Source organism: Dicentrarchus labrax, unplaced genomic scaffold (genome assembly GCF_905237075.1).
Source record: "Dicentrarchus labrax unplaced genomic scaffold, dlabrax2021, whole genome shotgun sequence".
Taxonomy (NCBI): Eukaryota; Metazoa; Chordata; class Actinopteri; family Moronidae; genus Dicentrarchus; species Dicentrarchus labrax.
The window spans coordinates 4110122-4122214 of record NW_026136719.1 but is presented as its reverse complement, the minus strand read 5'-3'; the positions used below and the strand labels follow the sequence as shown (position 1 = coordinate 4122214).

General features: G+C 37.3%; 1 protein-coding gene across 1 annotated transcript; it reads right to left on the bottom strand.

Moving 5' to 3' along the window:
* Positions 1 to 2029: 2029 nt before the first annotated feature.
* Positions 2030 to 9956, bottom strand: lctla (lactase-like a). The gene is given in 15 exon segments (XM_051380354.1): positions 2030 to 2145; positions 3138 to 3201; positions 3283 to 3482; positions 3579 to 3705; positions 4408 to 4682; positions 5361 to 5522; positions 5635 to 5689; positions 6182 to 6252; positions 6255 to 6276; positions 6908 to 7036; positions 7109 to 7218; positions 7657 to 7744; positions 9009 to 9169; positions 9267 to 9432; positions 9595 to 9956. Coding segments are annotated over 14 exon segments (1707 nt in total). The 5' UTR covers positions 9394 to 9432; positions 9595 to 9956.
* Between the last annotated feature and the right edge of the window lie 2137 nt (positions 9957 to 12093).

Here is a 12093-nt window from a genome sequence, read left to right as displayed (position 1 = left end):
GTTTTTCAAAATAAAGTCCACAGACATGACGCTGAAGATGAGATCGACTTTGTTGATCCTTCACAATAAAAGTCACTTGTTACAGCAGATACACAAAATATAAGAAAATACACATCAAAATAAAAATAGAATAATAGAAATAGAAAAATAAGAATAATAGTTATAAATATGTACACTATATACAGCTTTTAAATAATAGTTATTATAAACCCTCATTATCTAATACATTAGATTTGAACATAAGTTCAGTTATTTACACTAAAACATTTTTCATTATAATTTTATCAGCTTAGAAGCTTATCCTGCATAAATAAAAGAGAGGTCATTCTTTGGGAAGAGACCGTGGTATAAACGGGATAATGCCCAACGAGGTGTCCGTTATCAGGAAATAATTCAATAACACAGCGTACGGTTTTACAGTTTGTTTAACAGCAACAGTAGCTCGTTATCAGCCATGTGACTGTCCCCAAATCAATATCAATATTTTCACTAAGGACAGGTTATATGTACTGAGGCTGCAGACTGAAGTAGAGTCCACTGCCCACCTCCTCAGGCTTTATCACTTACTCCTGTCCTGTTTATGATCAGTTTACTACTTTTACTTCAATAAAATAGAGACCGTTGACTTAAACACTTTCTTTGAAATAAAAATGTCAGTTATTAAGCACATTTCCTGTCATTACTAATGTTGTCAGGTAGCGACCAATAATTAATGGTTAAAGTGAACATACGGTTGATGATGTGACGAGCTATTGTAGTAAATGTATTAATTTGTGTATTTAATCATTATTTTTCTGTCTTTATTTTTTTATTCTCTTTATTTATTGAAGTGTGACTTCTTACAGTAGTTATAGTAAAAATATAGTAAACAACCAACATTATGTTCATGACTACAGTAAGTTCCTTCCTGCCCCACAATCCCATCCTCTAAAATTATTAATAATAATAATAATAATAATAATAACAGGCTCAGGAAGTATCTTAAAGTATATAACTTTTTGTTTAGAATATAAGTTTTTTATATACTCTTCCATCTTATGTCAAACAGTAACAAGATTACTTATCTTATGATTTAGGACCTCCATTTTATAAATATTAATTAATTGTATTCTTCCATTTAAGTTGTGGTTGATCTGGTTTCAGACATTTTTTGTTATCTGTTAAATTGCTGCTTTTTTTTTACATTTCTAATAGATATTTATAATTTTCCTGAGAGAGTTGCTGTGGCGCTTTACCGAGTAATAGTTGTTTGTGTCTTAAATGTAGTTTAACTCCATAATTTTACTCATTTCTGTCCTGCAGCACTATTGGACAGAAATGAGTAAAATCTCCTGTCTTTAAATTAATTAATTAAATTATAAGCTTAAGATATTAGATACCTTAACAACAAAATGCAATAACCTTAAATTATAATAAAATAATACAATGTCAAACAATGTAATAATACAAAACACAACGACAAAATAATAATGGGTTAGGCACAGTAGACACTCATTGTGTCCAGTTGCAGGGCTTTTAATTTGAAAGGTAAAACGCTGTTCTATAAATCCTCCTTTTGACAAAATTACACAGAAAACTATTTTCTCACACAACAATCGGCACCAACTCAGTCTTAAAAATGTTTAATTGAAGTTTATGATCCACAGAGAGTACAACACTTTATTCTCCATCACTCTTATTTCTTAATGTTACAAACTTGTTGACAATAAACCATCTCCTCTCTGCAGCTCGAGTAGCCTATAAAACTTTGCTACTTCAAAAACCACACAAGACCAGTTTGTTAAAAAATAATAAAATAAATGGTAATATGTCAAGCTTGAGTTCATTCTTCTTCCAGAGGTGTGACAGGTACCGGCTATTTGGACTGAAGAGATTATTCAAAACAGAACAGCAGGACAGTTAAATCAACAAAATGCTCTGGACAGGATAAAGTTTTACAGCTTTGAAGTCACTCTCAGATTCATTTCTTCTGCTGCACAAGGCCACTGACGGAGGGTGTGTGTGTGTGTGTGTGTGTGTGTGTGTGTGTTCAGAGGCGTCCACGCAGCAGGAACATGAGGAAGACGGCACTGAGGAGGATGCAGAGCGTGCACACTGTGGGAACCACAATCTCTGTAACCATCTCCATGTGGCCTATCAGCGGATCTGAAACACACAAAGGGAAATGTGAGTGAACATGTGTAATGTGTGTGTTACAGTTCCAGCTTCAGATCGGTGGAAAAGGCTCCCATGGACCTTGAAAACATACAGGAAAATCAATGCATCCTATAGATTTATTACAGTTCAGACGTTTTTAAAGGGCCCTGGAGTTCTGGGTTGGTTCCCCGGCCTTCCTAACCCCCCCCAAAACACCAAACACACATCTCATTGTTTTCCTCCACAGAGGGAGTTTCCTCATGGTTAGTCAATATTCTTGACAGTATATTGATGATATAATAATTTGATCCGATTTACTTCAAATATGTCCGTGAAGTCTAAAGACCATCTTGGTCAAAATCTACAAAGGTTGTGTCTGTGGCACGAAACAGTGTAGTCCGATCTGCACCATAATGCACATGTCTGATAAGATATATATTCTGTCAATGGTCCCACCCTGAACACATCTACATGCCAATATTCAGTCACTGTCATAGCTCCACCTACTGGCAACAGGAAGTAAACATTGTATGGTGATTGAGCAAACTCCGTCTGCTGAGGACGGCTAAGAGGAAATCGAAAAGAAATGCACCTTGATAATAGTTGTGTTCTGCGTGAAGTGGCATTTTAATGTTGCTGTGGTCGAGGTGGAGCTAAGGTGAAGCTATTTTATTTATGGTGGGGCTGAAACAATGTGTCTTAATCTATAAAGTCACAAATAAAGTGGAGTAAAACGCACTGAAATGAAGTACATGTATACAGTAGTATAAACACTGTCGAGAGATCTCACTCAGAAACAACTTGTGTACCTAAACTTCATCATGCACTGGCCAAGCCTTTTGCATTCCTGCATGTTCCTGATTTCCCTGGGATTTTCTTCTAGCTGGAGGGGCAAAACAAAGAAAAACCCTGTTAGATCGCGGAATAACAAGCTTGAGACAGATTTTTCCTTTGTTTGGCCCCACCTAGCTTGTACACTGTGAATGCTTTACTGTACTAACCTGCAGCCAGGAGCTGGTTACTGGAGGAGCAAGTCTCCACGGCTTTCCTCTTCCAACTCTCCACCTGTAAAGATCAGACAAACTCTTAACACTTAAATGCTCCATGCTCCAGAGGGTTTATTGTAATGTGTCGTTCGGAGTTTACCTCTCTCTGATTGGGGAAGCCATTAGAGCTGATGATGCGTTTATAGAACTGGACCGAGGCCTTCGGGTAGCGCGGCTTATTTTTGTTCCTGAAGTCCACATAGTAGAGTCCGAACCTCTCGGAGTATCCCTCATCCCACTCAAAGTTGTCGAGGAAAGACCAGGCAGTGTAACCCTTCACATTCGCTCCGTCCTTGATAGCTAACCACGGACAAAAACAAGCACATTTGTTGGTCGTATAAAATCTGACAGACACTCAATCATGTACCGTTATCTTTGTGTTCACAGCTTTTTCACCTTTGAGCATTTCATTGATGTAGTCTTTGAAGTACTTCACTCTCCAGTCGTCACAGAGGTCGGTGCAGAGCACTTTCTCTGACACGCCGTTTTCTGTCACGTATATCATCGGGTTTCCATACTGAGTCTGTTACGGAGACATTACATTCAGGTTTGAGGGGATACATACTCATATGTTCATGTCATTGTGTTCTTACAGTCAAATGAGAGGATCAGTGCCACTCTTTGTTTGGAGTTTGGAGCTGGAGTTAGTTAGGATTAGTGTAGCTTAGCATAAAGACTCTCTCCAACGTTCAAAAATACACAGTGAACGTGCTTGATGTATGGATAATCATTGTTTGCCAATAACTAATTACACATCAAAACTAGAACTGAAACTACAAATTGTTTGTAATTAAACAAAAATGATTTAACTTATTATTAATTATTGGCCTTTAGAGTTGCTCCTAGGGGTATTTTTCATAGAGCCAGGCTAACAGTTTCCCCTTGCTTTCAGTCTTTATGCTAAGCTAAGCTAATCACCTCCTGGCTCTAGCCCCGTACGTACATACAGAGAGTGGTATCGATCCTCTCAGATAACTTTAAAAAAAATACAAACTATTCCAGTAGTTTCAAAGGCATTCATTGCTTTTTAAAAAGCTTTTAATCTCTATTTTAATTTGGCTCTAAATTCTTTTATCAGTTCACTTTTGATGGTTGTGAGAGCCCAACTTGCATCATCACCTACATGCTAAATAACATTTTCCTCTCAGAAACCTAAACCCTTTCATTCTATGTTCAGTAAATCTCAGCTGGATATCTGGATTTTATTCAGATTTGTGTCGTGTACCTTTACAAAGTTCAGCAAGCGTCGGAAGCCCCAGGGAACCGAGTAGAGCCACTCAGAGCCAGGATCAGGCCACTGCGGGTCGACCAGCTCTGCAAGGTCACGATCTGCAAAGTAGCTGTCTCCGATGCCTGATGGGTAATTCTTCAGGGTGATGTAGCGAGTAGTGAAATGTCCGAGGCCCAGGAAGTCACAGGTTCCCTTGATGTAACTCTTCTCCTGAGGCGAGAAGACGGGCAGCCGAGAGGCTCCCAGGCCCTGCTGGCCACTCTTCCTGCCTGAAGGTGAAAGTTCAAGGGATTGTACAATGAAAATAAGACACATAAAGCTGCACACAGATGGGACACAGTTGGTCTTTCATACACATATTGCAGTGGTTTCCAAACCTTTTGACTTGTGACCATTTGTTGAAGCCATTACACTAATCTGTGTTTTACATATACTATAAGTTACTCACATGAGTATGATATGTAATGGCAACTTGTGAACCATTGTTATGATCCCCAGGTCAAACAATGAGGGTTTTTTCTCTTTATTGTTTAAAAAACTGGCCTCATTTTAGACTTAGTTCAATAAAAAATACACTCATTTGGAAAAATCTCTGAAGAAACTATTTTCTAATGCTCTTTATATTTCTATTCAATTATTACTTTGAATGCCACTATAATGTAATGTTTTTTAGTTTAAATATCTTCATTTGATGGATTTTCCAAGCAAATATTGATGTGATTGTTTGAGATTACATCAGAACACTTTTGAGGCAGGTTGTGTTGGACAAAAGCGTCTAATAAATTATTAAATGTAAATGCAAAGTTACACAGCCCCCAGATTCTGACACAGGAACGGTGTTGGTGGTGGTGATTTTCAGAAGCTGTTCGATGATCCAACAAGAAGTTCTTTTCCCAACCAAAATACTTTGTTTGAAATATAAATGTTTGCATTTGACCTTGACGTACCGATGTAATCTTTCATAACCTGGGGATAGTCTCCATTGAAGATGGGAGTAGCAAACCATCCCATGTAGAACTGGATGTATCTCTCTGCTGCTTCAATGTCCCTCTGGTTGGTGATGTCCACCGGCTCCCCCCAGTCAGCCGTTAGCGAGATCCCAATCAGGCCTGACACACACAGAGAAACGTTACTGCCCAGAATGGAGGAAGTTTCTCTTTGACTTCAATCACAAACAAACAAAAACAAAATGTAAACAAAAATGTGGGTTTTTTTTTTTACCTTTTTGTTTGCTTCGCCACTGCATGTCATACGTGTGCCAAACTTTAGCATGTGCCTGTTTAAAAGACATTTAGTTTAGTTTCCAGGAAAGAGTTGTTTGTTTAAGTTCAGTTTTTATTGTTTAAAAATGTTTATTAAGTTATTTAAATTATAATATGGGAGGTCAGGGCTGAGGAAGTTCAGAGGATGTCCCAGTCTCAATAAACATATTCACCAGTCATCAGTTTTTAAATTATACTGGGGGGGAGGTTTATGTACCAAGGGCTCCTCGTGCTTGTTGTGTTTGACTAAACTGACAAAAGACTAAAACTGAAGACATTTCCTGTATATTTTAAATGTATTTTTACTTAGTACAATATCATTTCAGTTAGTTTTTATTTTCACTAAAATGTATTTTCACACCTAGTTTTAGTTTAGTTTTAGTTAACTATATAATAACCTTGTTGTAAATGTAGTAGATAAACATAAATAAAAGAAGACATTGAGGTTGATCCCGTCCTTCATGTTAACAGAACAACACCGAACTGGACACAACCCGTCAGCTTACCTTGATGATGTGGTGGGCAGCTTTGTAAGCTCCCGTTCCCTTTAGCTTCAGTCCGGGTGCATGCTCCCCGTTTCGTATCCCTCCACAGCGATGGACTGAAAGCACAACACGACACACTTTAAAATATATAGTAAAACCTGATGAGTTTGTTCAACTCAAACTGTTTGAGGAAAATGAGTAACCTTAAACTGTTTAAGTTTGTTAACAACAATAAAAGATATTTGATTTGAGTAGAGGTAACTCAAGTATTTATTGTTAAGGTAAGTTGGGTAAATTAAGTTAATTGTACTAATTTCATTCAGTTAATTGAAGTTTAAACTAGTAAGTGTGTTAGACTTATATTAAAATGTGTTACTGACTGACTTAACTGCATCTTCTTTATACAGATGTTACCACTAAAGTTGAAAGTTTTTTTCCATTAAAGCTAATTATTACATTACGTGTCAAAGAAGCTGACGTACAGCAAAAAATATTTATTATTAATGGATTATCGAAATGGTAGCCAATTCATTTTTGTGTTTTTTTTATGTGACTCACATCAAATCTTTAGACTTTGGGAGATCATTAAGAATTATTTGGATGCATGCTCAGGCTCATGATGAAATAATAACAAAAATGGAAAAATCCCAAGTTATACAGCATTATAGCACTGACCATCAGTACTTTTAATACATTCCATCTGTTCACAAGACAGTGAATGCATCATTTTCCCTCAACCTGACGTACCCACGGATTGTTGAAGGTGATCCAGTACTTCACTCTGTTTCCAAATCTCTCGAAGCACAAGTTGGCAAAGTCGTTGAAGTAGTTCACCATGCTGACGTTCTGCCAGCCGCCGTACTTCTCCTGCAAGACCTGGGGGAGTGAAACCGTGTTAGTGTCCACACTGTAGCTTCCAGTCAGTAAAACCACACGTTTGATGCTCACCTGAGGTAAATCCCAGTGGTACAAGGTAACAATGGGTGTGATCTTATTGTCCAGCAGCATGTTAATCAGGTCATTGTAATATTTGATTCCTTTCTCGTTGATGTGTTCACCTAAAAGAGTTTCCAGTGAAAGATGAATTTAATATCAATATATTCACTTTCATCAAATATAACATAATTAAAATTAGCATTTTTGCGGATTCATCTGTGGATTATTATTTTTTTTTGATTCATCTGATTATGTCTTTAGTAATATAATATATATATATATATATTTTTTTTTTTTTTTCTAAAATGCCCATCACAATTTGTTAGAGCCCAAGGTGACATCTTCAGATTGTATGTTTTGTCCAACCAGTGATCCAAAACCCAAAAGTGTTTAATGTACGACAATTTAGAAAAAAAGGGTGCTCACATTTAGGAAGCTGGAAGCAGCACATGAAAATTAATGTTCAATGAAATTCATTTTCGGGTGATTGATTTGATTAATTTCAGCACTTATTATTATTTTTTTTTAAATAAAAAAATATGGTTGTCCACCACGGTTACTTTTCAGTCCGCTCGGTAAAATCCTTGGCCAGGAGATGGAGAAACGATAATGATTGAACTTCATGTCCTTCATCAAGGTAACGTCATCCTTAAAAACAGACAGCAGAAAATATTTTCAAACTCGTTCCAGTTGGTGGCAAAGACAAAATAAAAGATTGTTGCATCTGTACATGACAGTAAAAGACCGTAAATAGGTTTCTGTAGCAGTAAAACACTGATATCTCATGGCAAAACCTTTATTTATATGGCATTTTAAAGGAATTTATAAGGGAATACATTTTCTTTTTTAAGTATTGTAAGACTGTAAATTGCACAGAAACTACTGTCATAGCATATATATGGTAATTTCATGGTAACAATTTCTATTTATATGGTAAAATATGGATTAAAACTTAAAATCAACAGTATAATATCCTTTTACTGTAAGAGTAGAAACAGTTATACCATATTTATTATGCTAAAGTTCTGGCAACTGAAGCTGCCAGCTTTTTACCGTAAAACAAATAATCGGTTTTATTTCCTTCCAGTCAGTAAACTCTCCTTAACAGGTGTCCATGTAATTAAATGGACAGTTCAGCACAACCAACTGACATTGATATAGTTTACCATTAACCTTTTAAACTCAAGGAACCTTAACTTGGAGTAAGTTAAAGTTAGGAGGTAAGGATCTTAACTTAGCGCAACAACGGGAAACCGAGGTAAATGACTAGCCTAGCTCTTTTTCAACAGTTTAAAAATCTGCCTACCAGCACCTCTAAGGCTACATTCACACTGCAAGCCTTAACATTAATTTCTGATTTATTGCTTGGATCTAAATTTGTCTTCTTTTTATTTTTTCAGAGGTCACACTGAAAAAAAGCCCCCACATCTGAGTCACACATGAACAAAAAAAAAGATCAGATTTGGGTCACTTGTGCATGTGCAGTGTTTTTCACTAAAGTAAAAACTGGTCTAGGCTAACTGTTTCCCCCTGTTTCCAGTCTTTATGCCAAGCTAACCTAACATTACCTAGCTGCAGCTTAATATTACCATACAGACTTAAGAGTGGTACCAATTGCCATCGTCTAAGTATAAGAATGTGTATTTACCACAATTTTTTACCTTCTTAAATTCTAGTGAATATCTCAAAGTTTGCAAAGATGCCAAATATGGATAATTTTATCTAAAATGACGCCCAACACATCTAAAATATTTGAATATACTGTCAGACAGTGAGGAAAAATAAACATTTTCTGATCTCAAAGTTAACTTAATTCGAAACTCTGACAGATATAAACACTTTATTTAACTTAGTAAATAATATTTTTAGGTATAACATTCATTTCAAGACTGAATTTTATTTTGCATGTCACCTTGAATTTGTAGTAGCCGTCACACGAGGAGTCTCCCGTGTCGTTTGAGAATATTTTCCCCTTTTTGTGGGCAAATGCATCCCAGATGCTCATTCCTTTGCCATCTATGTTCCAAGCTCCCTCAGTCTGATAGGCAGAGCTGCCAGCTCCCCAGGAGAAACCTGCAGAGGAAAGCAAAGACAATGAGAAATGTCAACACTTTGCAGATGATTATAGCGTTTACTTTGGTAATGACTTCGGCAGTCAGACGTGTCGTACCAGTTGGGAAGGTGCCGTAGTAGAAAGACGTTCTCTCATTCTTCGTCCAGTCAAAGTCATCACTGGCTGACACAAACAGCACCAGTGCAAGCACATGGTACGGCCTCAGGATGCACCGCTGCAGCATCGTGGTCTTTGGCAAGGAGCTCACTTTCTTCAGTTACACCTAAAGGACAATAATTACCGAGTTTGAACAGTTTACACAGTAAGCATCCAAATCCTTAGAAACAACTGCAAGGCTACATCTCCTCTTCTACCCTGAGCTAGATAAGGACAGATCACACAGTATACAGATATGTTAAAGTAAAACAAAGAGTCAGAAACTCACGCAAAGGTGTCAGGTGTCCACAGGTTTTGAGTAAAACCATTCTAACTCAACCCTCAAAACTTAGTATCATTTGTTAGATATCCACTGAAAAAACAGCCAGTCATTATCAGACCTCAGGGATATAAAGGAAGAATCTAGTTTCATTTCAGCCAGCTGTAAGACACACTGACACAAAACGCTATCAGAGACAGAAAGTAAGCCAGCTTGTCCAGCACAGTCAGGATGAGCGACATTTCAAAAGATAACCAAGATTAAAGAATAAAAGTGGGTAAAAATATATATAAAGTTGCCTGAGAGTCCTCCTTGCCAAAGCCTGTGCTGCCTCTCTCCCTTACATCTGTCCCTTTGCTCAGTGTCTGTCTCAGCCCCAGCCGCCTCACTCAGAACCACATATAGATGTCTGACCTGCTGCATTTGTCTTCGCTGGAAACTGCTCCAAAATGCAAGAAACGTCCCCAAGCTTCTGGACCTAGTTAATGCTCTGCAGTGTCACCGGCAGGTTCACTGCCAATGTTACAAAAACAAAACAGGGTGAAGCATCCAGGACATTTTCTGCTATTCATCAGCCCCACATACAGCAACAACCCCCCCCCCACGCACACACTGAATGCCACTCCATTTGAAGTCAGTGAAGTGTGAGGGTAAATTTGCTGGGGCAAACAGATCTTTTGGAAAAAGTCGGGAGTTTGTCACTGTAAGCAAAGTTAATGTTAGTGAGCCCGATCCATTCGCAGCTTGGTCTCATAACACGTATGCATGAGTGTATTTACAAAAGAAAATATTGTAACTGAATGAGCACAGATGTGTATAATTAACAGTAAAAGACAAGTAGAAATAAAACATGCAAAAAAAAAAGATCACTCTTATTATCCTCAATGTTTTTATGGTAAAAAGCTACAAGAACTTTTACATTAAAATAAGCACAGTAGATTTTAAGTTATAATCCATATTTTACCATATAAATACAGATTTTTACCATCAAAAGAAACATATAAACACACCATATGAAGGCTATGATGGTGGTTTTCTGTGTCATGTGCAGTCTGTAATATAAAAAAAGACTGAACACATACATATAAATACATTTCTTTAAAACACCATGTACATTTTTTATAGTCAGCAGTGATTGGTTGTGTTGATGAAGGGCTACTGGAGTTCATCTGAAGGTTTGGAACCATTAAAATTCTGAGCATTTCCATTCAGTGAAAGACTCTCCAGTCTACTCTCCAGTATACAGTATACAGTCACACACAGACTTCAATGAGCAGAAGGTTTATTAAAGCCCCTTTTGATTGCTTTGTGCGTCTTGTATTACGAGCCTTTATGTTGCATGTCTTCAGTAGTATATATATATAGTATAATGGTCCTGTATGATGCTTTTTTCCAGAAGCATTAATATTTATCTTTTCTTTTTTATTATTGTTCTGCATGATTATAAATGATCTAAATAAGTTGTAATAACCTTTACTCTTATGTTCTGTTGTTAAAATCTCTCCAGACTACAGATGAAAAATAGCCTCTTCGCTAAGTTTGCCACATTTACAGCAATGTTCATTAACGTGCACTGTCCTTGTTAAACAAACAAACAAACAAACAAACAAATAAATAAATAGATAAATAAGGACTGTGGAAAAATCTTACTGCCTGCAGATAATCATTAAAGTGAGTGGTTACCCAGTAGTCTGGCCTGGATGAGTGTTATTCCTGATAATGGCATGTGCTCTTTTCCTGCACCCGTCGCCCACTATCTCGTCATTATTTTGGAGGCCAGGTTACCAAACCGCACTATTAAACCTCCTGTAAGCACACTTTCAATAGTGCAATGATAGGAAGAAATACAAGCTTCTGTGGACACACAAAACTCTTTCAGGCATCTAAGAAAAGTAGAGTATACAGTCGGTGTTATCAGAGCTTTACACTCCACTGCATCAACAGATACACAGCAGATACAGCGGAGATGGGCCTGTTCTAACAAAACCAAGCTACATATCAGTAGATGGAGGCAAAGGAAACAACATAAGTAACTTAACAAATAACAAGGTTGTCCTTTTTTAATGACATTTTTTTAGAATTTTCAAATTCATCCAGTAGACCTTTTTCACAGCAGCCATTTCGACATGAAATAGTAGCGTAAACACAGATGTTACTAATGATACTAATTAGGTTTATGTTGCATTCAGGGCAAACAGAGCCAGGCTGCTCTTTTGCATGTTGGCTTCACCCATCAGTTTGTGGTGCACCGTTTTGGCGTGATGGTTGTCGCCATGACAGTTTGTCGTCCAGCGGAGGAGACGTACTGCGAGTTGAGCTGCTCTCATTGGCTGCTCAGTGGTTCACAGTGGTTCCCAACCTTTTTCATGCTCCCGCAGCCGAGTCCGATGAACTCCAGTACCCGTCCATCAAAACCACTATTGATGTTCCAAATGTGTTACTATCTCAAAATAATGACTTAGTATCACAAAGTCATTAAAAGGTTTCTCATTATATTGACTTAGAGAA